The sequence below is a fragment of the Fragaria vesca genome, linkage group LG4 (genome assembly GCF_000184155.1).
Source record: "Fragaria vesca subsp. vesca linkage group LG4, FraVesHawaii_1.0, whole genome shotgun sequence".
NCBI classification, from domain to species: Eukaryota; Viridiplantae; Streptophyta; class Magnoliopsida; order Rosales; family Rosaceae; genus Fragaria; species Fragaria vesca.
The window spans coordinates 11,922,528-11,944,518 of NC_020494.1; the positions used below are offsets into that span (position 1 = coordinate 11,922,528).

The 21,991-nt window shown below is 36.8% G+C and overlaps 9 protein-coding genes across 9 annotated transcripts; 3 read left to right on the forward strand and 6 right to left on the reverse strand.

The window, feature by feature from the left end:
- Window positions 1–1,193: 1,193 nt before the first annotated feature.
- On the reverse strand, window positions 1,194–2,167 carry LOC101298881 (major allergen Pru av 1-like). The gene is made up of 2 exons (XM_004296839.1): window positions 1,865–2,167; window positions 1,194–1,763 (listed from the first exon to the last, which is right to left on the reverse strand). Exons 1-2 carry the CDS (start codon window positions 2,046–2,048, stop codon window positions 1,465–1,467), a joined length of 483 nt encoding a protein of 160 aa, XP_004296887.1. The 5' UTR covers window positions 2,049–2,167; the 3' UTR covers window positions 1,194–1,464.
- Window positions 2,168–5,862: 3,695 nt separating this feature from the next.
- Window positions 5,863–6,764, reverse strand: LOC101299465 (major allergen Pru av 1-like). The gene is made up of 2 exons (XM_004296841.1): window positions 6,528–6,764; window positions 5,863–6,378 (listed from the first exon to the last, which is right to left on the reverse strand). The coding sequence occupies exons 1-2, from the start codon at window positions 6,709–6,711 to the stop codon at window positions 6,077–6,079; spliced, it is 486 nt and encodes a 161-aa protein (XP_004296889.1). The 5' UTR covers window positions 6,712–6,764; the 3' UTR covers window positions 5,863–6,076.
- Window positions 6,765–8,409: 1,645 nt separating this feature from the next.
- LOC101298594 (major allergen Pru av 1-like) lies at window positions 8,410–9,291 on the forward strand. Its single transcript, XM_004296838.1, has 2 exons — window positions 8,410–8,667; window positions 8,787–9,291. Exons 1-2 carry the CDS (start codon window positions 8,484–8,486, stop codon window positions 9,080–9,082), a joined length of 480 nt encoding a protein of 159 aa, XP_004296886.1. The 5' UTR covers window positions 8,410–8,483; the 3' UTR covers window positions 9,083–9,291.
- Window positions 9,292–11,332: 2,041 nt separating this feature from the next.
- LOC101299757 (major allergen Pru ar 1-like) lies at window positions 11,333–12,206 on the reverse strand. The gene has a single exon (XM_004296842.1). The coding sequence runs from the start codon at window positions 12,004–12,006 to the stop codon at window positions 11,524–11,526; it is 483 nt and encodes a 160-aa protein (XP_004296890.1). The 5' UTR covers window positions 12,007–12,206; the 3' UTR covers window positions 11,333–11,523.
- Window positions 12,207–13,474: 1,268 nt separating this feature from the next.
- On the reverse strand, window positions 13,475–14,237 carry LOC101300334 (major allergen Pru ar 1-like). Its single transcript, XM_004296844.1, has one exon. It carries the CDS (start codon window positions 14,090–14,092, stop codon window positions 13,610–13,612), a length of 483 nt encoding a protein of 160 aa, XP_004296892.1. The 5' UTR covers window positions 14,093–14,237; the 3' UTR covers window positions 13,475–13,609.
- Window positions 14,238–15,504: 1,267 nt separating this feature from the next.
- Window positions 15,505–16,545, reverse strand: LOC101299175 (major allergen Pru ar 1-like). Its single transcript, XM_004296840.1, has 2 exons — window positions 16,251–16,545; window positions 15,505–16,116 (listed from the first exon to the last, which is right to left on the reverse strand). The coding sequence occupies exons 1-2, from the start codon at window positions 16,432–16,434 to the stop codon at window positions 15,821–15,823; spliced, it is 480 nt and encodes a 159-aa protein (XP_004296888.1). The 5' UTR covers window positions 16,435–16,545; the 3' UTR covers window positions 15,505–15,820.
- Window positions 16,546–17,837: 1,292 nt separating this feature from the next.
- On the forward strand, window positions 17,838–18,551 carry LOC101300613 (major allergen Pru av 1-like). The gene has a single exon (XM_004296845.1). It carries the CDS (start codon window positions 17,939–17,941, stop codon window positions 18,419–18,421), a length of 483 nt encoding a protein of 160 aa, XP_004296893.1. The 5' UTR covers window positions 17,838–17,938; the 3' UTR covers window positions 18,422–18,551.
- A 764-nt stretch (window positions 18,552–19,315) lies between these two features.
- On the reverse strand, window positions 19,316–20,197 carry LOC101300045 (major allergen Pru ar 1-like). The gene has a single exon (XM_004296843.1). The coding sequence runs from the start codon at window positions 20,005–20,007 to the stop codon at window positions 19,525–19,527; it is 483 nt and encodes a 160-aa protein (XP_004296891.1). The 5' UTR covers window positions 20,008–20,197; the 3' UTR covers window positions 19,316–19,524.
- A 519-nt stretch (window positions 20,198–20,716) lies between these two features.
- LOC101300900 (major allergen Pru av 1-like) lies at window positions 20,717–21,394 on the forward strand. Its single transcript, XM_004296846.1, has one exon. It carries the CDS (start codon window positions 20,799–20,801, stop codon window positions 21,279–21,281), a length of 483 nt encoding a protein of 160 aa, XP_004296894.1. The 5' UTR covers window positions 20,717–20,798; the 3' UTR covers window positions 21,282–21,394.
- Window positions 21,395–21,991: the final 597 nt, after the last annotated feature.

The following is a 21,991-nucleotide window of genomic DNA, read 5'->3' on the forward strand; positions in this document are numbered from 1 at the left end:
AGTAAAAGTTTACTAGGGCTAGTAAACTTCATTTTTTGCCGGTATGCTTCTGGCAAGATCCGGTGGGTTCTTGTGACATTTTTTTCAAAAAAATCCAGTGAGACTCCGGCGGCCAGTGTCCGGTGACGGGAATCAGGCAACTGGTGTTCGGCGACCGGAATCCGGTGACCGGCGACCGGCGCTGGTGTCCGGTGTGCTTCCGGGAAAGTCTTCCCTTCTTCTTTTTCTTTTTTTCTCTTTAAATAAAGGTTAAGGGTAAAAAAGTCTTTTAAAATATTATTTTATTATATTTTAATAAAGATTTGTGTATTTGGGCTTAAAATAAGTACCTTGTATTCAAATGGGCTAATAAAAAAGATTATCATTGAAATAGAGTTTGACTTTTTCTATTTTGTGCAAATGGTCTTTTTCCCTTAATTAATTAGTTACTTTAGGTTCTCATCTTTAGTTAATTACTTTGGGTTACTTTAAAGTATTACATATATGGTAGCTTGTTGCTGATCCAAGCTATCACTGTCGAAGATATTAGCTAGGGTCTTTTGATCAGTTTGGAATAATTGTTCGTCAAATAATTCTTTTTGAGATTCATAAAAGTGGAATTATATTTATTGAGAAATTGTTAGGGCATAGACGGAGCTACTTGAAGACCTTGTATATGCATTTCATCTTTGTAATAAGTTGGTTCAAATGAGTTCATGTTTGAGCGAATAACATAAAGTCCCCCCCCCCCAATCATATATAACTAAGTTTATGCGCGAGAACTTGTATCGAGTACATCCACACTAATTTGTGGCAAACATCGATCTATCCTGGCTTTTTGATACATGAGTATTGCTCAATAGTATGATCCTCATTCTTGAACGATCTGATGGTCTACGTTTCGGATCAGTTTATCAAACAAAAACCAAGTTGCCAATTAACATAAACATTTCAATTAGTAGTTTGGTACCAATTACACCAAACAAATATAGATGTGATTGATATTTTGTCTCTAAAGTAGAACTGGCCAAATGGGACTGAACTATTTTTCAACTCTGACAAAGTCATCGGATATATATTTTCTTTTGGCTCAAAAAGATTACAAAGTCATCGGATATTGCTTTCAGTAAGAGTGACCAAAATTGTTCTCGATCGGCCTCTTGGTCTGGCAAGTATTCAAACATATAAAACCAATGCAAGTAAGATCACACTGATTACAAAGAAAACTAGTTTCATTTATATTCATAGAAGATAATACACTGTGTTCAGTCTGCAACTGTTTTATGACTTTATCCCAAACAGAAACATCACAAGCAACCAGAAGATCACACACCATAAACACTTATTATGCTCAAGCCCAGACCGCCCAAACCCATGGCTGTTCTGGACTGACAGAAAGCAACATAAAAACCACACACCCTTTTGAGTACTAAGATCGATCACGGATAGCTAGTACTCAAACATCATATAGAGAACGATCATAACTTAGTTGTATTCGCTGGGGTGGTCCTTGAGGTATCCCTCAATGAGCTTGAAGAGGTGCGAGGCCTTCTCTTTGCCGGCCTTGACGTGCTCTTCCTTGATCTCGACATCTCCCTTGGTGTGGTACTTGCTGGTGGTCTTGATGACGGTTCCTCCGTGAGGAGCTGATACCAACTTGGTCTCGTAGTCGATCTTCTCGATGTTGTCTGACAAGGCATCTCCCTCGATCAAACTGTAGCTGTAGGTGTGGTTCTCTTTGTCAATGGAGTGGATCTTGTGCTTGACGTACCCGTAGTGGCTGCCTGTCGAGTTCCAATGTAAAAAAAGGGAGTGAGCATATAATTTACTACGGTCCAAAAATTACCAAATTGAAATATACGTAAAAATGGATTGAGAGTTATACCTTCACCAAAGGTGATCTTCTTGATGGTTCCGGGGCCGCCATCTCCTTCGAGGATCTCGGCGCACTTAACTGCCTGAGGTGCAATCTTGGGGATGAGGTTGTCGGCATCGAGAACGAAGGCCTTGAACAACTTAGGTGCTGGGATATCGGAGGTGAACTCGTTTTCATAAGTGTAAACACCCATGATGATCACGACTTGAGAAATAAGCAAGCAGGGAATAAGGAACTTCAAGGATGATGGTTTTAAGGGAGCTGTGTTGTGTTGGAAATGTGTTATGGGAAGGTGGTATTTATAGATCTTCAGAGTGAAGGTCTCCCTAGTGAACTGACAATACTGTCCCCCTGTATATGGATCGAAGTGTGTTTTGAACTTTTGATCAATTTGCCACTTCTTAATTCGGTTGTTCTCAAATTCGCAAGGAACCTGATTTTTTTATACAAACTATCTGTGTTATTTCATTCTTTAATTAATTAGTGGATATCTTTAGATCAGAATTTTTAATAAAATTCTGTGTCTTGGTCAAATTAAGCAATAACTACTGTAATTGCTGAATAAAATAGACTCCAACTAGGTTGAGACAATATATGCAATTGCAGCAGAAAATAAAATTAAAGACTTTCTAGATATATATTGTTGGGAGCCATTCTAAGAACTCTTAACTTGAAGACTTTTCAGTTTATGGTTAAAAAGACAAATTTTTTGATCATATTTTGACATCTCATCCGTTCATTTTTTAAGTTTATATAAGTAGATCATTTATACAAATTTTCAGCCAAATTGGTGTTCGTTAAGATAACAAACTAGATCAAATTAATGGACGAACCAAATCTGTCAAATATGAACCGTTCAAGTTTCTAATTGATAAATCACACTTATGAATGCATTAATAATTTTCAATATAGCTGAAAATTTAGAGAAATGATCTACTACTCATAAATACTTATAAATTGAATGGTCAAGATGTAAATATAAGATCGAAAGATGAGATAAACTGAAAAGTCCTTAACAAGTTCTCAACTTAAAAATCTTCATTAGAAGAGCTTTTATATATTGTTAGCTAGGTTCAGGGTTTAGGATCAAAGAATATTGATCATCATCTAGTACATAGTTTTCAGGCTGCTTTCAGTAAATTTCATATAAGATAAACATTGATGAGCTTTTTTGAACAGAACACGTTGCAAGATTTCTAAAGCATGAGAAATAGTTGAAGTCAAAAAGCTTAAAAAAGATATGAAATTATGGAGAAAATACTGATAAGAAAGTAAGAAACTATGATGGCAACTATGATCGAACAAGCAGCTGATTGATAAAGCTTCTATTTGCAGCTTGGTTAATTGCCGACCATAATTCGGAACCTGGTAATTAGCTTGGCTAGCTGGTAATTACCGAGCTAGAAGGCTTTGATCTTCTTATTTCCCTTTCTGATTTTTCTGGTTTTCATTCTCTTCTTGATAGTTCAAGATTTGAATGCTTCGATTCATTTCAACAATGGCAGCTGGCGGTCAACATTGGCTATCCATATCTCTCTTTTTTCGGTTTTTTTTTCATTTTCCTTTTTTCTTTGATGCAGGACTAAACTGATCGATCTTAATTAATTATTCTTTTATTGTACGTGGAATGCTTTAAATTATTAAGAAGTAACCTACATCAACTGATGGAGACATTTTACTGTTCTTGGATAACCATCTTAATTTGCAATAATTCACAAACCTAATGGTGGCCTGAGAGAAATGAGAATACAGCTACAAATTAAAATAAATTAAAGAATAATTAAATTCAGTTTACGTCATTGTGGTTTAGAGGTGAATTTATGTTAGTCCTTAAACTTTTAATTTCATCAGATTACCTCCCGAACTCTTGTTTTTCTGTTTGCCGTATGCTTCGTCCAATTGGGACGTTGAAATTTGATGACATTTGGGGGTTGAGAAGCTAAATTACCAGAAAAACAAGAGCTCGGGGGGTAATCTGATGAAATTGAAAATTTAGGGACTAACATCTAACATGAATTTACTTCTAAATCACAATGAGGTAAACTGAATTTAATTCTAAACTAAAACTTACTGACAGTGCTGCATTAACAATATACTAGCCTTTTTTTACCAGTGCATTTCTACGGGCTCACAATTTCTTAATAACGCAGTTATTCTCTCCGGTATAAAACACATTAGTCATTACCCACTTTTCTGTCCATAATTATCTCTTTCTTTTATTTATTTTATTTTTTTATTTACCATATTAACCCTTATTCTTACTAATCTGAATCAACTTAATATGAATAATATTACCAGAACATAATTTGATAATTTAAAGACTGGTCGCTTTATAGTAGTAGAGATAACATTAATAACTAATAGGGTTTGTGGAGTAGTTACATTACCAATTAAATACCATATAATATATACTTACATGAGCTGATGATCGAGCAGTAAGAACACAAAGTGATAACCAATAAGTTAAAATTTTGCCGAAAGCTGGAGGGAATAAGAAATTTCAATATGGAGAGAAACAGGAGCAGCCCTAGCTAGGCATTTGGTGGAATACAACGCACTTGATCAACCAGTACGTAATTCGTACTTATAAATTAATCGATCACTTAATCATCTAGTGGAATATATATCCAATTGAATATATACATCCTTGATTCCTTAATTAGCCCATACAAACTATTGCTTTGTTTATGCTTAATTTGTTAAACTATTAATTCCTTCATCAACTACTAATCACGAATGGATCAAAGCATTTTGGAAAATCATATTCTACAACTGAAGTTGACGAAATAGTTGTTGGGATGGTTGTGAATTGTGATCATATAGTAACATCTTCTAATAATCAAAGAAAAATTACTAGACTGAACTAACACCGAATTACTAAACTTGCACATCAATAATTACTGGTGATCGATGATGACATGGTTTTTAGATCGATACTAGCTAGTTCAATGAGATGGTATTTAATTATTTACGTTTGCTTGTACTCATGTTCATACAAATTGCTTTCTTCATTTCATGATCTGATTTGGAAGATGTAGAAAAAGTCATCTTTATCACATGCCCCACATCATCGTCTTGAAGATTTGTTTGTCTTTGGCTCGGATATTCCTCATCGTCAATCTGGATATCCCCAAATTTATGCAATATGCACTCGCCGGCCCTCTTCATTTGTAATTGTTAGGCTTTATATAAAGTATAAAGTATATATGAATTTCATTGCCACGTTTACATATCATATATTTAAAATGAAAATATGAATGATGAAGCTAGCTACATCGAGCTTCAACTTAAATCAACTTTTGCTACCCCAATTAAAGATTTTGGAACATTAATTCGGCATTATCTTGCTAAATTGTGAGCTTGAATCATATCCATTAGCTTCATGCATACAAAACAAGATTAATAGTTCAAAGTCACATTCGATTAACAACATATTATGCTAATTAAGTTATCTTTATGATCTTTAGAGGATATATTTTGCCGATGATGGTCATGATATAACCAATTTAGTAGAGTCAAATGACGATTATATGAGTTCGTGTATATGCTCACTAAATGTTGGTAATGACGTAGCTGATGCTCTGGTGAATTTTGTTACAACTTTTGCTGGTTAGCCTGGTTTGGTTTGGCTAAACTTGATTCTTTCCTCTATTCATGCTCATTGTAACAGCGACCGATTAGGTTTACCAAAATTTTGCTTTTAGGAGTTTGCATGATTTTGTTTCTGATTATGAAGTTTGGTTGTGTCCTGTTTTCGTTTTTTATTTTATTTTATAAATGATTTTAAGGTGTCAAATTCATTGCTCGCTTAGCGTGAAAAAAAAAAAATCCCATGAAAACATTTCATAATTTAAGTGAAGCGCATGGCCTCGTATGGTCGTATTAAACTGAAAAATTATGATCTTTATCTTTGCAAATATTGTCAATGGACGGTTTTAAGGGTACTTAGCGGTAGTGGTGGGAAGGCACTAACTATGTCTATTTAGGTTAAATTAATCAATCAAACTATTAATTAACGGATGATTTTCATTATTTTAGAGAAAATAATACCACATTCAGATCGTCCAAACAGGTCTATATCCTGCATGATATAACCAAGTTCTTGGCATTTGTCTCGTTCCAGAAGTAAAGCCAACGTTACTAGTAAAACCACACTTTATCCGATCACGTACATAGAGGTAATTAACACCCAAACAATGATCTTCTTGCAAGTTTAGAAGTTTAGTTGTAGTCGTCGGGATTGGCCAAGAGGTAGCCTTCGACCAGCTTGAAGAGCTGAGACGCCTTCTCTTTTCCAGCCTTAACATGCTCTTCTTGGATCTCAATATCACCAATGGTGTAGTAGTTACTGATGCTCTTAACAATGGATCCTCCCTCAGCAGACTCCACCAATTTGGTCTCGTAAGAGACTTTCTCAATCTTGTGTTCAGCTAACACATCTCCTTCGATCAAACTGTAATTGTACTGGAACTTATCTTTGTCAATCCCATCGATCTTGTGCGTTACAGATCCAAATTTACTGCCTGCAAAGAAAAAAAGAATATATATATAAATATACATGTATATATATAATTAGGGTTGCTGCTAGAACTTTCTTCATTTCATCTGCAATATGTGCTTATTCTTTTACTCAAAAATTAATTCCGGGTCAAGTAAGTGCATTCAACCATACCTTCCCCAAAGGTAACTTTCTTGATGGTTCCAGGCCCTCCATCACCTTGAAGGATTTCAGTACCTTGGATTGCTTGGGGTGCAATCTTCGGGATGAGATTGTCCACATCAAGGATGAAAGCCTTGAACAATCTAGCTCGTGGGATGACGGAGGTGAACTCAGTTTCGTAAGTGAACACACCCATTATAGGATCGAAATTCTCAATTCGAAACAACAACAAATTAAGATAAAGGTTTAACCCAGAAGATTAGGGTTGGAGAGGAGAATGCTTTGCAGGTGGTACTTATAGAAAGAAGATCGGTGAGACCAATGTTTATATTTGGAAGCTGTTACTACAACTTTAGGAGATACATACTCGATCATTTGGTTTTAAGCAGTAGACATTAAAGAGTCGCAAAATGTGGGTGGTCTATCGACTTCCTATATATTTTGGTTTGAACTTCCGGTAGCTAGCTTCAGTACGTAATACATAGATTGGAACTTGGTTTTTAATTAACTGGCTCTTTTTCTACTTTCTTTTTTGGGTTTCAAGTTTTGTTTAGTTGCTTTGATTTAACAATGACAGTTCATACGTACGCCCAGCTCTTTAATTTTTCTTCGTTTTCTTTGATTTAATTTAGCCTATAGATTTTGATCGACTTGGAAAGCCTACTTAATTGACCACCAAACTGATTAAGCAGCATTCATTAAGGTCGGAAATTCGGAAATGTTCTGTGGAGCCAAGACTTACTCTGTCATTATTTAGGATTAATATGCACAACAATTTGGATTAAATGGTGCTGGAGAAAGTAATTTTCCAGATAATAGCATATTTTATAAATGAAAAATAAACTAACGCTACTTACAAAGCCAGTTGATTAGTCATGATCGACCTTCACCCTAGCTAGTACACCAAATTTCGTCTTGATGCATCCAACAAGCTAATTGTGCCTCAGATCCGTCCATGTTCAACATTTCTATATATATGATCATCAAAAACAACTTCTCTCCCGGCCGAATGATATAAGAAAATACAATGAATATAACAATTCTTTGGTATAGACAGTCCAGATTTTTCAAGAAAGAGTGAGCTCGTGATGATTTGTAGGATGATAATGCAGTTTATGGTTGACTATTTAATTTGAATTATTGTCAGTATTGTGTATAATGCAACGAGTGTAGTACAATTCACTTGTTCTTATAGCTAGCTAGCTAGCTAATTAATTTTACATGCAACTAATTAAATTCGTAATAGTTCGTCTGATATGTACATACATATATATATATATATATATATAATATATAATTACTTTNTAGTACTTAAAAAACTTTTTTTTAAGTTTTTTTTTTATTTTTTTTTTTTTTTTTTTTTTTTTTTTTTTAACAATGTCAAAGGATTCTAAAGGATTACTATGCGAATTAATCTCCAAGAACATGTGAAATACTCAAATTATAAATTGCAGCTCCGCCAGCACGATACTTTTGACAACTTCGAATATATAATGTGAATTGTTAGTAAAATAATTAATTGATGATAATTTTAGGAATATGCTTAAATTATGAACTCATTTATTTGTTAGTGGAATTTGGCCATCAACCTGTCCAAGTTCCTAGATTATATAGATCATCTTTTTACTTATTGGTAACTGAAATTTTGATCGCATGCATATATAATGCATTCACTTTAGAGGCGGCTTCATTCTTTAGATTAATGATCTGTCAAATTCTTCTGACCAAAAATAATACAAGAGCACTGGAATTTCATATTCCTTTCGTCACATTTAAACATCCATTATAAAAACTGGCAAACTGCCAAAACCACCTTCGGCCAGTCACACTGCGTTCCCTTTCACCCTAGTCACCCATGAACCTATATATACCACCCTCGCCCCTCACACTTCCTCACACCAATACCATATATTAATTCTTTCTTACCTTCCATATATATAGCTGTCTTATTTAATTTCTCTGATCATCATGGGTGTGTTCACATACGAATCCGAGTTCACCTCAGTCATCCCACCACCTAAGTTGTTCAAGGCTTTCGTCCTTGACGCCGACAACCTCATCCCCAAGATTGCCCCTCAGGCTGTGAAGAGTGCTGAAATCATTGAAGGAGATGGAGGTGTTGGAACCATCAAGAAGATCCATCTTGGTGAAGGTTAGTCAAATTAACTGTAATATTATCGTCATTAGTAAGTAGTAACTTGTTTGAATTGTTTAACTATATATAGATCTCCATGCAGTTTTGATAACAATGGTCACGTTTTCATGTTACAGGAAGTGAATACAGCTACGTGAAGCATAAGATTGATGGAATCGACAAAGACAACTTCGTGTACAGCTACAGTATCATCGAGGGAGATGCTATCGGAGACAAGATTGAGAAGATCTCCTATGAGATTAAGTTGGTAGCATCCGGTGGAGGTTCCATCATCAAGAGCACCAGTCACTACCACACCAAGGGTGAGGTCGAGATCAAGGAAGAGCATGTTAAGGCCGGAAAGGAAAGAGCCGCTGGTCTGTTCAAGATCATTGAGAACCACCTCTTGGCCCATCCTGAGGAATACAACTAAATCTGTTGATCTCTGTGATAAGAGGCAACAAGCCAACAAGCCAACAACTAAAATGGTGTCAATCTGCTCGATCATCGTATCTCTTTGTTTATCGGTGTGCCTTTCATTTTCCCCCTTTTTTTGTACCAAACCAAAGCATGGACTTTGGGGGTACAACAATGCTGTATTTGATTCCACTCTAAATAAATGAAGCAGAAAAGATTTAGTAATTATGAGCAATTAACAAGTTTTGTTATCTCTGTACGTATAGAAGATACTAATTACTATTCAAAAAAAAAGAAAGACGATACTAATTATGGGGTTATTATTTGCTAAATAATTTGTTTAATTTGTTTTCCTGGATCACATTTTAGTTCACTCTGAAGCATCTTTCAGATCGATACAGTTGTATGTAAAAATACTTCTACTCAAACAACTGATCAAATGCCGAATAGCTCTTAAGAACTTTTCCGCTTGCGTAGAAACGTATGGCCTTTCTAATGAGAGGGTTATATTTTCTTTTGTGACCATTTTAATAGCATATTGTAGCTGTGTTTCTCAGTTTCTCTCGGTTTCGATTTACAACGCACAAAGTAATATCCATGATATCTCTTACAAATTCACAATATCATTTCAGAAAGACTTAATTTGCTAAAGATTGTCGATAATATGACCATGCATGTTAGATGCACAACTAGCAAATGAATCAAAGGCTCGAACACAAAACCCTATCTTTGCCGAATAAGAAAAAGGAGAAATAAAACCAGAACCAACATTTTATATACATGAAAGCTGCTTTGTAGTAATTGCAACGACATCAAGTATCTAAAGCTCATCGATATTATCGGGTTCGGTATAGCACTAAGGAGGGGAGGTTCAGCAGGGGGGTCCAGCAGGGGGGGTCCAGCAGGGGGTGGTTTTGCCTGTGTTTTCCAGCAGCATGCTATGTCCTCCGGCACAGCAGAATTTTCCGATATTATCCTTCTAGTAATTTTTATGTCAAAGTTGTAGGGCTGTTATGAAAGTGTACAAAGCATATTATTGATGACTGATATGGACCAAATAAGGCAGGCAGGCTAGCTAGCAGCCAGTCTTGAATATATGGAAGACTTGATGATCCGACTTGTTCTAAACTCTAAAGAAGGAAAAGCCAATAAATCAAAGAAAATTAATCCAATGTGCAAGTCATGTTTCCTTTTTTGTTCTTATTTTTCTGGCCATTAATAATTTCGCAAATTAATTTGTCCCACAATTTTTGTTTTGTTTCGGGAAGGAGGAGGGGGGCGGTTGGGTTTGGATATTCATCATCATCATCCAACTTAATTATATTGAATAAGAAAGATATCTGTCTCCACTTAAATCATGTTCCTACATAAGATCATTATGCATCAAACTCGATCGCCACCACATGTATATATACAGATTGGAATTGATTCAAAAATGAACTACTCTGTAGTATATATAGTAATTAAAAGTTTAAACTGCATATAAGTAAAACCATTCCAATATCTTAGCACCTCACGAGTCACTACTTGGGTACGTACAAGATCGAGAAAAAACTACCAACAAGTACGTAAGAAATACACCCCGACAATAACCCATGCAAGATCAAGTGTACACCGGCATGCATGGTACAAGAGAATGAAGCTGATCCATAGCACGACAGATAGTAATATTTAACACATGAGAGTCCTTCTACTAAAAACTCTTAAGTTGAGGACTAGTTGAAGACTTTTCCGTTTATAGTTTAAAAAACCCATTTTCGATCATATTTTGACATTTCATCCGTTCAATTTTTAAGTTTATATGAGTAGATCATTTTTACAAATTTTCAGCCAAATTAGTGTTCATTAAGATAACAAATTAGATTAAATTAATAGACGAACTAAATCTATCAAATATGAACCGTTCAAGTTCATAATTGATAAATCACACTTATGAATGCCTTAACAATTTTTAATATAGCTGAAAATTTGGAGAAATGATCTACTCATAAATACATATAAAGTGAACGGTCAAGATATGGATATAAGATCGAAAAGTGTGATAAGCCGAAAAATCCTCAACAAATCCTCAACTTAAAGGTCCTCATCAGAAGTGGTTCTTTTAACGCTTAGTATCTGAATCATAATTAGCTTTGTATGAGCAAAGAGCATCGGACGCAGGCATTGCCTATAAGCTGAAACTGCTCATAACTAAGTTTGCACAAGCCAAGTATAAAAGCGAAGTGCTCTTTTAATTAGTAATTTTTTATCGAAAGAATTGCACCATGAATCGAATGAGTTTTGCTTTATTCATGAGAACTTGAGACATTTTTAATCAATACAACATTCCAATTTGTATACTAACTTGATATGCAAGCCAAAACAATCTGAAAGAAAAAGGAAATTAATGATCAAAGCCACACCAATGACCGAGCAAAAGGAGGAGATGATCGATCATGAAGAATACTGTATATTGTTTTAGTTGTAGGCATCAGGGTTGCCCAAAAGGTAAATCTCAATAATCTTGAACAGACCAGCGGCTCTTTCTTTTCCAGCCTTGACATGCTCTTCCTTGATCTCAACCTCACCTTTGCAATGGTAGTTGCTGGTGCTCTTGATGATGGAACCTCCATCTGCAGATGCGACCAACTTAATCTCGTACGAGATCTTCTCAACCTTGTCTCCAATAGCATCCCCTTCAATCATACTGTAGTTGTACACAAAGTTGTCTTTGTCAAGTCCATCAATCTGGTGCTTCACATAGCTGTATTCGCTTCCTTCACCGAGGTGGATCTTCTTGATGGTTCCAACACCTCCGTCACCTTGAACGATTTCAGCGCTCTTCACAGCCTGTGGAGCAATCTTGGGGATGAGGTTATCGGCATCAAGAACAAAGGCCTTGAACAATCTTGGTGGTGGGATTACAGATGTGAACTCTGTCTCGTAAGTGAAAACACCCATTATGACAATGTAGAAGAGCTGAAGGGAAAAAAAAAATGATCAGAGAAGGAATAGAATGTTCAGGAATTAATGCTGATAAGAGAGAACTGGTATTAGGGATGAGGAAGTGTGAGGGCTAGAGGAGGTATTTATAGATGTGAGGGTGAAGATCAGACGTACAGTTTATACATGCAAGAGGATTATTCAAACAATGTTTCAATGTGAAAATGAATTTACAATATTCAACTTAAATGAACCTCTTTTTTTTTTTTTTAGTCTAAGAAGCCGTCTCGATTATTCGTGGCTCGGAAGACTTTGAAAAACCCAACTGCCGCCACAATCCAAAATCCGAAACTAATTGTTTACCTCAGTTTCTTTGTATCACGAGGTCCATTACATTCCTACGTACATACGTTCCCTATTTCATAAATTTAGTCACTCATGCAACTTTCGTTATTGTTTTTTATTGAGGAAAATAAATAACTAAATAGAGGTGCCTCGAACGCACCAAATGTTCATACAATCAAGTGATAAGGCTAAAAAAGCCTCTGGGGGAACATTCTCCACCCAAAGACCGCACCTATCAAATCTATGGCCCATATTAGCAAATTGGCAACAAAGTTAGCTTCTCTGAAAACATGTGAGAAGCGAATGGACTCAAAGGAGCAACTCAAACATTTAATATCATGGTAGAGTTTGAGGAGTCTCCAAGGGGGGTGAGAAACACCATTAACTACATCGATAATTAGTTTGGAATCCCCTTCCACTTCAATCTTTGTCAGGCCTCTCTCCTTTGCACAAATAAGGCTATTTCGGAGCGCCAAGGCCTCGGGAACAAGGACATTGGTGACTCCTGAGTTGAAAGCACCCGCTGCAATTGGTTGTCCAGAAGTTCTTAAAATGAAACCTCTTTCGTTATTTGCTCCGTTATGTTCGTTGTGAGTTTTGTATATATATTTCATACGTTCGTAGAATCAATGAATGAGTCTTTTCTCTTGTATATATACACATTTTTCCTTGGAATCTTGGAGGAAATTAAATTATTATTATTAGGTTAATACAAATGCTACATGTAGCTACAGTTGAAAGATGAAACCATAAAAGGAAGCATCAATGCACTCTTTAACAATAAAATCATATGTTGCTACAAGTTTTATTTACAAGTTTTTACAAACACAAATAATACAACATGCTCCACAACAACCGATTCTGATTAGTTCACAAGAACGACACCATTTATCGGTGGAGACTAGCATTGGTCACAATATAAGGGTTACACACCATCGCGCTTTTTCCTTTTCCTTCTTAATGTCTGGGTATGCTTATTTACTGATCAATGAAATGTCATATTGTTTCAAAAAGAAAAGAAAAAAAAATGTACTACGTTATCTTTAATTTATTTCGTTGTTCCATGACTTTCATCCAATGAAAAGTCTCGACCTGAAAGAAGCTACAACGCACTATATATTCATGTTTGAAGATTGGGAGTGCTCGATCAAATGAGTTTTGCTTTTTTTATTTTTATTGAGATAGATATTACAACACAATTAGAAAAGAAAAGGAGAAAAAGAAATGCATGCAGTACGTGGTACAATTTATTAGATAGTTTTTAGTCTTTTAAACTTCAATTGTATGCCTCAGGGTTGGCCAAAAGGTGGTTCTCAATGATCTTGAACAAGCCAGCGGCTCTTTCTTTTCCGGCCTTGACATGCTCTTCCTTGATCTCAACCTCTCCTTTGCAATGGTAGTGGCTGGTGCTCTTGATGATGGAGCCTCCACTTGGAGATGCCACCAACTTAATCTCGTAAGAGATTTTCTCAACCTTGTCTCCGATAGCATCACCTTCAATGATGCTGTAGTAGTAAACATAGTTGTCTTTGTCAAGTCCATCAATCTGGTGTTTCACGTAGCTGTACTCGCTTCCTTCACCGAGGTGAATCTTCTTGATGGTTCCGACGCCTCCGTCACCTTGAACGATTTCGGCACTCTTCACTGCCTGTGGGGCAATCTTGGGGATGAGGTTGTCAGCATCGAGAACAAATGCCTTGTAGAGTCTTGGTGGTGGGATGACGGAGGTGAACTCGGTTTCGTATGTGAACACACCCATGTTGATGATATGAGAACTTAGAAATTGATCAAAGAACTGAAGTGCAGAAGAAAGATGATGAGAGAACTGGTATTGGTGTGAGTAAAATGAGAGAGCCGGGTTGGAGGTGGTATTTATAGTGGAGGATGAAGCTCACTGCTGTTGTAGATCAAACAGTTTAGACAAGTGAAACTTTCAAAGAGTACATATTAATTTCGGTGTGAAATGAGTTTCATTCAATTCAATGAATTGTTGTTTAAACTTGAAAGTCTAAGAAGCTAGCCGTCTTCCGTAGTACGTTGATTTGAGGTCGACTGAGAAAAACCAAATTGAAGTATGAGTAGGAACTTGTACTTAACGATATACATAATCCTAATGTGGAAAATCAGCATTGATCCGTTTCAACATTATATTACATCAATTCTAAATCAAAACATCACTTCCCCATCAAGATTGCAGACAATGGGCAAAGAACCCAACAAAATAAAAAATGTAATAGCTAGCCAATGTTGACCGGATCGGCTATGCCATTGTTGATGCTGACTGCAAATAAAGCTATATATTGAAAATTCAAAAATGGTGTAGAAGAAGACCATCTAGAACCAGACCCATTTTTGGTCATCTAATACTACTATACCATCCATATACCAGGTGACTAGATAAGGGTAGCGTACATAGCTTTCTCTTACCTTCCAGACTATGCCATTTGATTTTCTGGTAGTAGAGTATCGGTAAATCAATTCTGCAGTACATTAGTTTAAGTTACTGCTCGTAGTAAGGAGAAGTTGTTTACCATTTCAGAAGTTGGTTTCTTATTGTATCGAGCTAATTTATATATACAACATTAGTTTATCGAGCTAATTTTCACTTTTGTTAGTCTGGCTTTACGTCATGTTGTTCATTTGTTTTTTGTTGATTAAGGAGTGGTATATGTTCAGCCACACTCCTCTGTTTATTCATGCGGAAAAAAAAAAAAAAAAAACCTTTGTGATGACAAAATTTTATTACCTTCGGGCTAGGATATGCAGAAACTGTAGTTGTTTCAGACCAATTTAAGAGCCAAAGTTCTGTGAAATTCTAAGCAGTGTGAACTTCCGGGGCTGAATTTCTCGATAGGAAATAGGGCTTTATAAACACTTCTTGTCGTGGTAATCGTCTTGTACCCAGATGTTAGTTAGGTTCATCAATTCATGCGGGTCATAGTCAATGATATGGTCTTCTAGTCGCTCTGTTTCTTGTTGTTTTTTCTTTTCGTCAGCAGTTAAGTTTGTTGTCATCTTCTAGTTGGTTGTATTCTTTTATCCTTCTCTAGATAAATCATAACAAAGGCATGTAACCAGTTTCTCTGTTTTTTTGACATAATTTTTGTATTGTCATCACTCATCACTTAGCACACTATGTTCTGCAGGAACAAATATATCCTGGAGTTCTTAACAAATCTAGTTTACAAAGTAGAACCGGCTCTGTAGAATTCTCAATTTGTAGATCAGTTCAGTATTCAGATTCAAAGAACTGGCAAAACAGTAACTCTTACTTACCAAATGATATTTCGTTTATTTATTTAGAATCAAATCCACCATTATTGCATTACAATTTGCCACACATAAACCGAAGTGCAAGCCAAAACAAACTCAGACAAGAAGAGGAAAAAATAGCAAAGCCACACCAATGACAGAATCAAAGAGCAGGACACAACACTATTATTGTCCATAGTAGCGCTCAATACTACTACCATAGAGACAGCAAGGTTTAGTTGTATTCCTCGGGGTGGGCCAAAAGGTAGCTCTCGACGAGCTTGAACAGACCAGCGGCTCTTTCTTTTCCGGCCTTGACGTGCTCCTCCTTGATCTCAACCTCACCCTTGCAATGGTAGTGGCTGGTGCTCTTGATGATGGATCCTCCCTCGGATGCAATCAACTTAATCTCATAGGAGATCTTCTCGACCTTGTCTCCGATGGCATCTCCCTCAATGATACTGTAGTTGTACACATAGTTGTCCTTGTCAAGTCCATCGATCTTGTGCTTTACGTAGCTGTATTCACTTCCTGCATAAAATGAGTTCATGAATTAGATGGATGGTTACAAAAACTTGAGACACTTTTTTTCTTTGTAATGTACATATGAGCAAAAATATAACAAGGCTGTAGAAATTGAAGTCAATGATGCAAATTGAACTAACCTTCACCAAGGTGGATCTTCTTGATGGTTCCAACTCCTCCATCACCTTCACAAATTTCAGCACTCTTCACTGCCTGAGGGGCAATCTTGGGGATGAGGTTGTCGGCATCAAGGACGAAAGCCTTGTACAATTTGGCTGGTGGGATGACTGAGGTGAACTCGGTTTCATATGTGAACACACCCATGACGACGATTAAAGAGCTAAAAGGGAAATGATCAGAGAAAGAATGAATTGTGGAGGAGGCTAAGAGTGAATATATTGGTATTGGTGTGAGGAAGTGTGAGGGTTGGAGGTGGTATTTATAGATAGCTAGAGAGGCTGAAGCACACCCTGCAGATCAAGGCTTGAATTTAAACAAGGGACTTTTCAAAGAATTCTTATGTGGATGTGAAATGGACGTTCAAATTTTCAATTCTATGGATCATTGTTTTAGTCTAGGAAGCCGGCTTCAATTGTTGATTTGTGAAAGCAATTTGTCATCTAATATTTATCATACTATTATATAGAAGACTTTGAACTAAAAGTACTTGGACTTGATAACAGATATGTAATCCCAACATGGAAAATGACTATCTTTAACTCTGCCACAGCTAGATTATGTAATTCTATACTTGGACACAAATAAATCAGCAGGTGTAGTCATATATATTATGTTACAGACTGATAAAAGTCTTTCAGAAGCAAATTTGCCTAGTATAGAGGACTCTTGGTTTGGCGAAGACAATGATACATATTCCTGTCGCAAGCAAAATAAGATGCACATTGACAAGGATAAATATCAAGGCGGTCCTAGCTAGTTCTGTGAACCTTCTCTCCAAGTTCATAATAATCATTGGTCCGCTTAATAATTGAGTTTTACTTTAGATATATGCTGATCTGTATTGCCTGAACATGTTCTGATAAACATTGAAGGCTTTACTAAATAAGGTATGATCAGTTTGTCGTCGGATAAACAATGACGAAATTCAACACCAGTCAATAAAAAAAAAGATGTCATCTGTAAGGTACTGATACTGGTTTTAAAAAAAATGGGGTGAATCATGATCAGAAAAATTTACTTCTGCACTTGAAATAAATCATTCCAGTACAAATTAAATCACTATCTTTGGCATACATGAGAAGATTTCTTGAACAAATTTCTCTGTTCCCTGCTAACATAGGGTCTCAGGGAGACATTTCCAACCTCACTACGTCCTTTCAGTATGGTTGTGAACTGGATTTTTGCAAGTCAATTCAGGCCAAAACAAAAGTAGGTGCAGCATCAAGACAATAAGGTCAGTCTTAAACCAAAGAAAAATGAAATAGCCAATCTTGACTGGCATCTAGTTTCAGTAACCTGCCAATGAAGCTAGCTCTTGATAATAAGACCATCTAGAAGCTTTAAAAAAAAAAAAAAAGACCATCTAGAAGCCAACACTCTTTTTCCTAATACAAGTGGGGTTTCAGATAGGGTGCTTTCTTTGACCGTCTTGGCCAATACAAAAGAGTAGTACGATTTATACCTACAAGGACACTTATCAGTCATACTCATACCAGCTAGGAAGCTATAGGTGACCTTCAAGGCTTCAACCTTGTATCTTGTCTAATCACTCTATAAATATCAGTGATAGCATTCTATTTTCTCACAACTCAAAGCATTACTCTTTCTTTGATCATCTTTCCAGTTTCAAGCAACCTAAAAACTGAAAATGGGTGTGTTCACTTATGAAACCGAGTTTACATCTGTCATCCCACCACCAAGATTGTTCAAGGCTTTCATCCTTGATGCCGATAACCTCATCCCAAAGATTGCTCCACAAGCAGTTAAGTGTGCTGAAATCATTGAAGGAGATGGAGGCGTAGGCACCATCAAGAAGATCACCTTCGGTGAAGGCAGCCAGTTCGGCTCAGTGACCCACAAGATCGATGGGATTGACAAAGAGAACTTTGTGTACAGCTACAGTTTGGTCGAAGGAGATGCCTTGTCCGACAAGATTGAGAAGATCTCTTACGTGACCAAATTGGTGGCGTCTTCCGATGGAGGATCCATCATCAAGAGCACCAGTAACTACCACACCAAAGGTGACGTGGAGATCAAGGAAGAGCATGTTAAGGCCGGAAAAGAGAAGGCGTCCCACCTCTTCAAGCTTGTTGAAGGCTACCTCTTGGCCAATCCTAATGAATACTGTTAAACTTGATTGTTATCTGTCACTTTTCCCTTTGTTTTGCTGATGTTCCAGTTGGAACATTAGGAAATTGAATGCTGTAATGTTTTCTATTGAATAAACAATCTGTAATCACAATTTGCATTACATTGTTCAATTTCTCCCTACTAATTAAGCTAAACTATCAAATTGCTGCTATAAAAATATATCCACACAGATGGTCAAGAAACATCCTAAGAAGGTGGTTCACCTATCATTATTCAAAACAAGAAATGTCACAATATATAGCCTCTTTGTTTCAGAAATGAGTCGTTGAGACTTCGGAGTATTTAGGCCGGTTAGTGATAGAGGTTGCACTGGTAAAACTCTAAACAGTGACGGCAAACTTGTTCTCCAAACAATTTGCTGAAAAGTTGAACTCATTATCAGTATAAGTCTTTGATAATGACTGATTGTTGTAGTGATTGAGTCTTTCTTTCCTTACCTTTCTATAAAGAATCGGCCTTTCCCAATCAAAATAATTATGATATTATGAAAAAAAAAACTGTTTCATGTCCACATCTACGACAGATTAACCAACTGTAATAGAACAATACTGTTATGTTATGTTAAAAATAATTCACAATTACTGAAGACTTTGGACAGTCACTAACCAGATAACTCTCTACCAGATCATATACTCCACTTCATTCAGGGTCCAATTGACTCCCCGTCGTGCTGGTATTTGTGTCCCTTTCATCATGATTTTCTTGGAAAGACTGGAACTACTCAAATAAAGTTCTCACGTTGGTTAAAAATGCAATGAATGGAACATTTCTAACCAATCAGTCTGCACGCAGAAATAGCTATTGGATTTCTTACAGCGACAGACTTACATGCCAAGCATCGAAAAATAGAAGGTAAAAAACTCTGCACGCTGTATTAGTATAAAGAGGAACATACGTTTTATTCTTTACTTTTTAAACGAAATCCAATGTGACATTACAATTTACCATAACTCGAAGTGCAAGCCAAAACAATCCCAGGCTTGGTAGGAAAGGAAAGGGAAAAAATATCAAAGCGACACCAAATGACAAAACAAACAGGACACAACAGAATATTATAATGCAGTAGCATTATCATAGTTCGATTTAGTTGTAGGCCTCGGGGTTGGCCAAAAGATGGTTCTCAATGATCTTGAACAAACCAGCGGCCCTTTCTTTTCCGGCCTTGACATGCTCTTCCTTGATCTCAACCTCACCCTTGCAATGGTAGTGGCTTGTGCTCTTGATGATGGAGCCTCCACTTGGAGATGCCACCAACTTGATCTCGTACGAGATTTTCTCAACCTTGTCTCCAATAGCATCACCTTCAATGATGCTGTAGTTGTAAACAAAGTTGTCTTTGTCAAGTCCATCAATCTGGTGTTTCACGTAGCTGTACTCGCTTCCTTCACCGAGGTGAATCTTCTTGATGGTTCCTACACCTCCATCACCTTGAACGATTTCGGCACTCTTCACAGCCTGTGGCGCAATCTTGGGGATGAGGTTATCAGCATCAAGAACAAAGGCCTTGTAGAGTCTTGGTGGTGGGATGACAGAGGTGAACTCGGTTTCATAAGTGAACACACCCATGATGAGGAATAAAAAGCTTAAAATGAGGAGATTGAAATGTGGAAGAAGCTAAGAGAATATTGATAGTGGTGTGGGAAAGTGTGAGGTCTGGAGGTAGTATTTATAGGAAAACAGAAGCTCACCTCCCTGGAGATCAAAGTTTGAGCTCAGACATGAGAATTTTCAAACAATTAATATTTCCATGTGAACTATTTTTCAAGTCTAATATGCCGCCTCAAATATTTCCATGAAGCTCACCCCTTGCTGATTTTAAGATTTGAAAAACCCAAATTGTCATCCTAAGTTGGACAACTAAGCAATGATGTTAACTATACGACTTGTATAATTGATTGTGAAGTCCTAGCTAGCGAAGTATTGCAACTTCAGTGAAGTATTGAAACAAACAAAAAAACAAAACTGAAATGGAATAGCCCGACATTGTTTGTATAAAGTTAAACTGAAAGTTTTGAAGAACATCTAGAACTTGACCTATTCTCTAGTTTGTCTACTACACCGTCCAAAGCCAATTAGGTACCAATTATAATTGGGGCTGGGGTGCTTTCTTTGACCATTCTGGATTTCTGGATATATCCAAGAGAATAGCAGGTACAGCTTCTTCATTCACAATAGCTAGGTCTCCATAAGGTGACCTTTAACCTCATCTGTCACACCAACTCCTCCCTTAAGTAACCTATAAATACCACCCCTAGCATTCTCTTCTCTTACAACTCAAAAACCTCCTCCAGTTCCTAAACACCAGTTTCCATAATACTCTTCTTCTTTTTTATCATTTCCCAGTTTGTAAGCTGATAATGGGTGTGTTCACTTATGAAACGGAGTTCACCTCAGTCATCCCCCCACCGAGATTGTTCAAGGCTTTTATCCTTGATGCTGACAATCTCATCCCAAAGATTGCTCCGCAAGCAGTGAAGTGTGCTGAAATCGTTGAAGGAGATGGAGGTGTAGGCACCATCAAGAAGATCACCTTCGGTGAAGGCAGCCAGTTCGGCTCAGTGACCCACAAGATCGATGGGATTGACAAAGAGAACTTTGTGTACAGCTACAGTTTGGTCGAAGGAGATGCCTTGTCCGACAAGATTGAGAAGATCTCTTACGAGACCAAGTTGGTGGCATCTTCCGATGGAGGCTCCGTCATCAAGAGCACTAGCAACTACCATACCAAAGGTGACGTGGAGATCAAGGAAGAGCATGTTAAGGCCGGAAAAGAGAAGGCATCCCACCTCTTCAAGCTTGTTGAAGACTACCTCTTGGCCAATCCTAATGAATACTGTTAAACTTCTTGCCAGTTTGTCGTCCATTTCGAATCAGCTGATTTTCCAGTTGGATTGTTGAACCCTTGGATGTTGTAATACTTTGAATTAAATAAAAAGCTAAAATAGCACTTTGCAAATTCGTTGTTCTATAAAATCTTAGCCAAGTTTAGGTTTATCGAAAAAAAAATTAAACTATCAAGTTACAGCTATAGAAAAAATATTAATCCTTGAACGATGGTCAAGAATAACACGACTTGAAACCAAAAACTATAAACTTCGCACAGAAATGAGTCATCATGATTCATGAACACTCTCCAAGGCCATTGTTCAAAGATGAAAGTGTTAGTGAACCTTAGAAAATCACCATGAGTAACTGTTACTGATTTGGAGCGGTTCTGTAAACAACCAGCTTGTTGTTATAGGATAATTAGAATATTATTGTTCCTGTAAAGTAGATATTTACTCAGTCAGATGTTTATCTAGTCAGTTGTTGACTTAGTCAGTATTGTTATGGTTTGTGGTGGCATGTACCACAAAATAAGGAGAGATTCATGTAATCTTGTTATCTGTAATCTCCTATAAAAGGAGCTCACTCATTCTGATGAAATATACAGTTTTTCCTAAAACACGTTATCAGCACGAAGCTCTAACGTGAGTATTTTTTTTTCCGACAAAAAAAAAAAAAACCTTGGTGCTCCGGAGCCACCCTTTACAGCACCCCAGCGTACCCT

Coding starts and splice junctions, on each gene's coding strand:
- LOC101299465 (XM_004296841.1), bottom strand. CDS start 6,711: ATGGGTGTGTTCACTTACGAAACTGAGTTCACCTCCGTCATCCCACGA. Junction 6,379..6,527: donor GAAAGTTACCTTTGGGGAAG/GTATGGTTGAAT, acceptor TTTTCTTTGCAG/GCAGTAAATTTGGATCTGTA.
- LOC101300900 (XM_004296846.1), top strand. CDS start 20,799: ATGGGTGTGTTCACTTATGAAACGGAGTTCACCTCAGTCATCCCCCCA.
- LOC101298881 (XM_004296839.1), bottom strand. CDS start 2,048: ATGGGTGTTTACACTTATGAAAACGAGTTCACCTCCGATATCCCAGCA. Junction 1,764..1,864: donor GAAGATCACCTTTGGTGAAG/GTATAACTCTCA, acceptor GGAACTCGACAG/GCAGCCACTACGGGTACGTC.
- LOC101299175 (XM_004296840.1), bottom strand. CDS start 16,434: ATGGGTGTGTTCACATATGAAACCGAGTTCACCTCAGTCATCCCACCA. Junction 16,117..16,250: donor GAAGATCCACCTTGGTGAAG/GTTAGTTCAATT, acceptor CATTTTATGCAG/GAAGTGAATACAGCTACGTA.
- LOC101300045 (XM_004296843.1), bottom strand. CDS start 20,007: ATGGGTGTGTTCACTTATGAAACCGAGTTCACCTCTGTCATCCCACCA.
- LOC101300334 (XM_004296844.1), bottom strand. CDS start 14,092: ATGGGTGTGTTCACATACGAAACCGAGTTCACCTCCGTCATCCCACCA.
- LOC101300613 (XM_004296845.1), top strand. CDS start 17,939: ATGGGTGTGTTCACTTATGAAACCGAGTTTACATCTGTCATCCCACCA.
- LOC101298594 (XM_004296838.1), top strand. CDS start 8,484: ATGGGTGTGTTCACATACGAATCCGAGTTCACCTCAGTCATCCCACCA. Junction 8,668..8,786: donor GAAGATCCATCTTGGTGAAG/GTTAGTCAAATT, acceptor TTCATGTTACAG/GAAGTGAATACAGCTACGTG.
- LOC101299757 (XM_004296842.1), bottom strand. CDS start 12,006: ATGGGTGTTTTCACTTACGAGACAGAGTTCACATCTGTAATCCCACCA.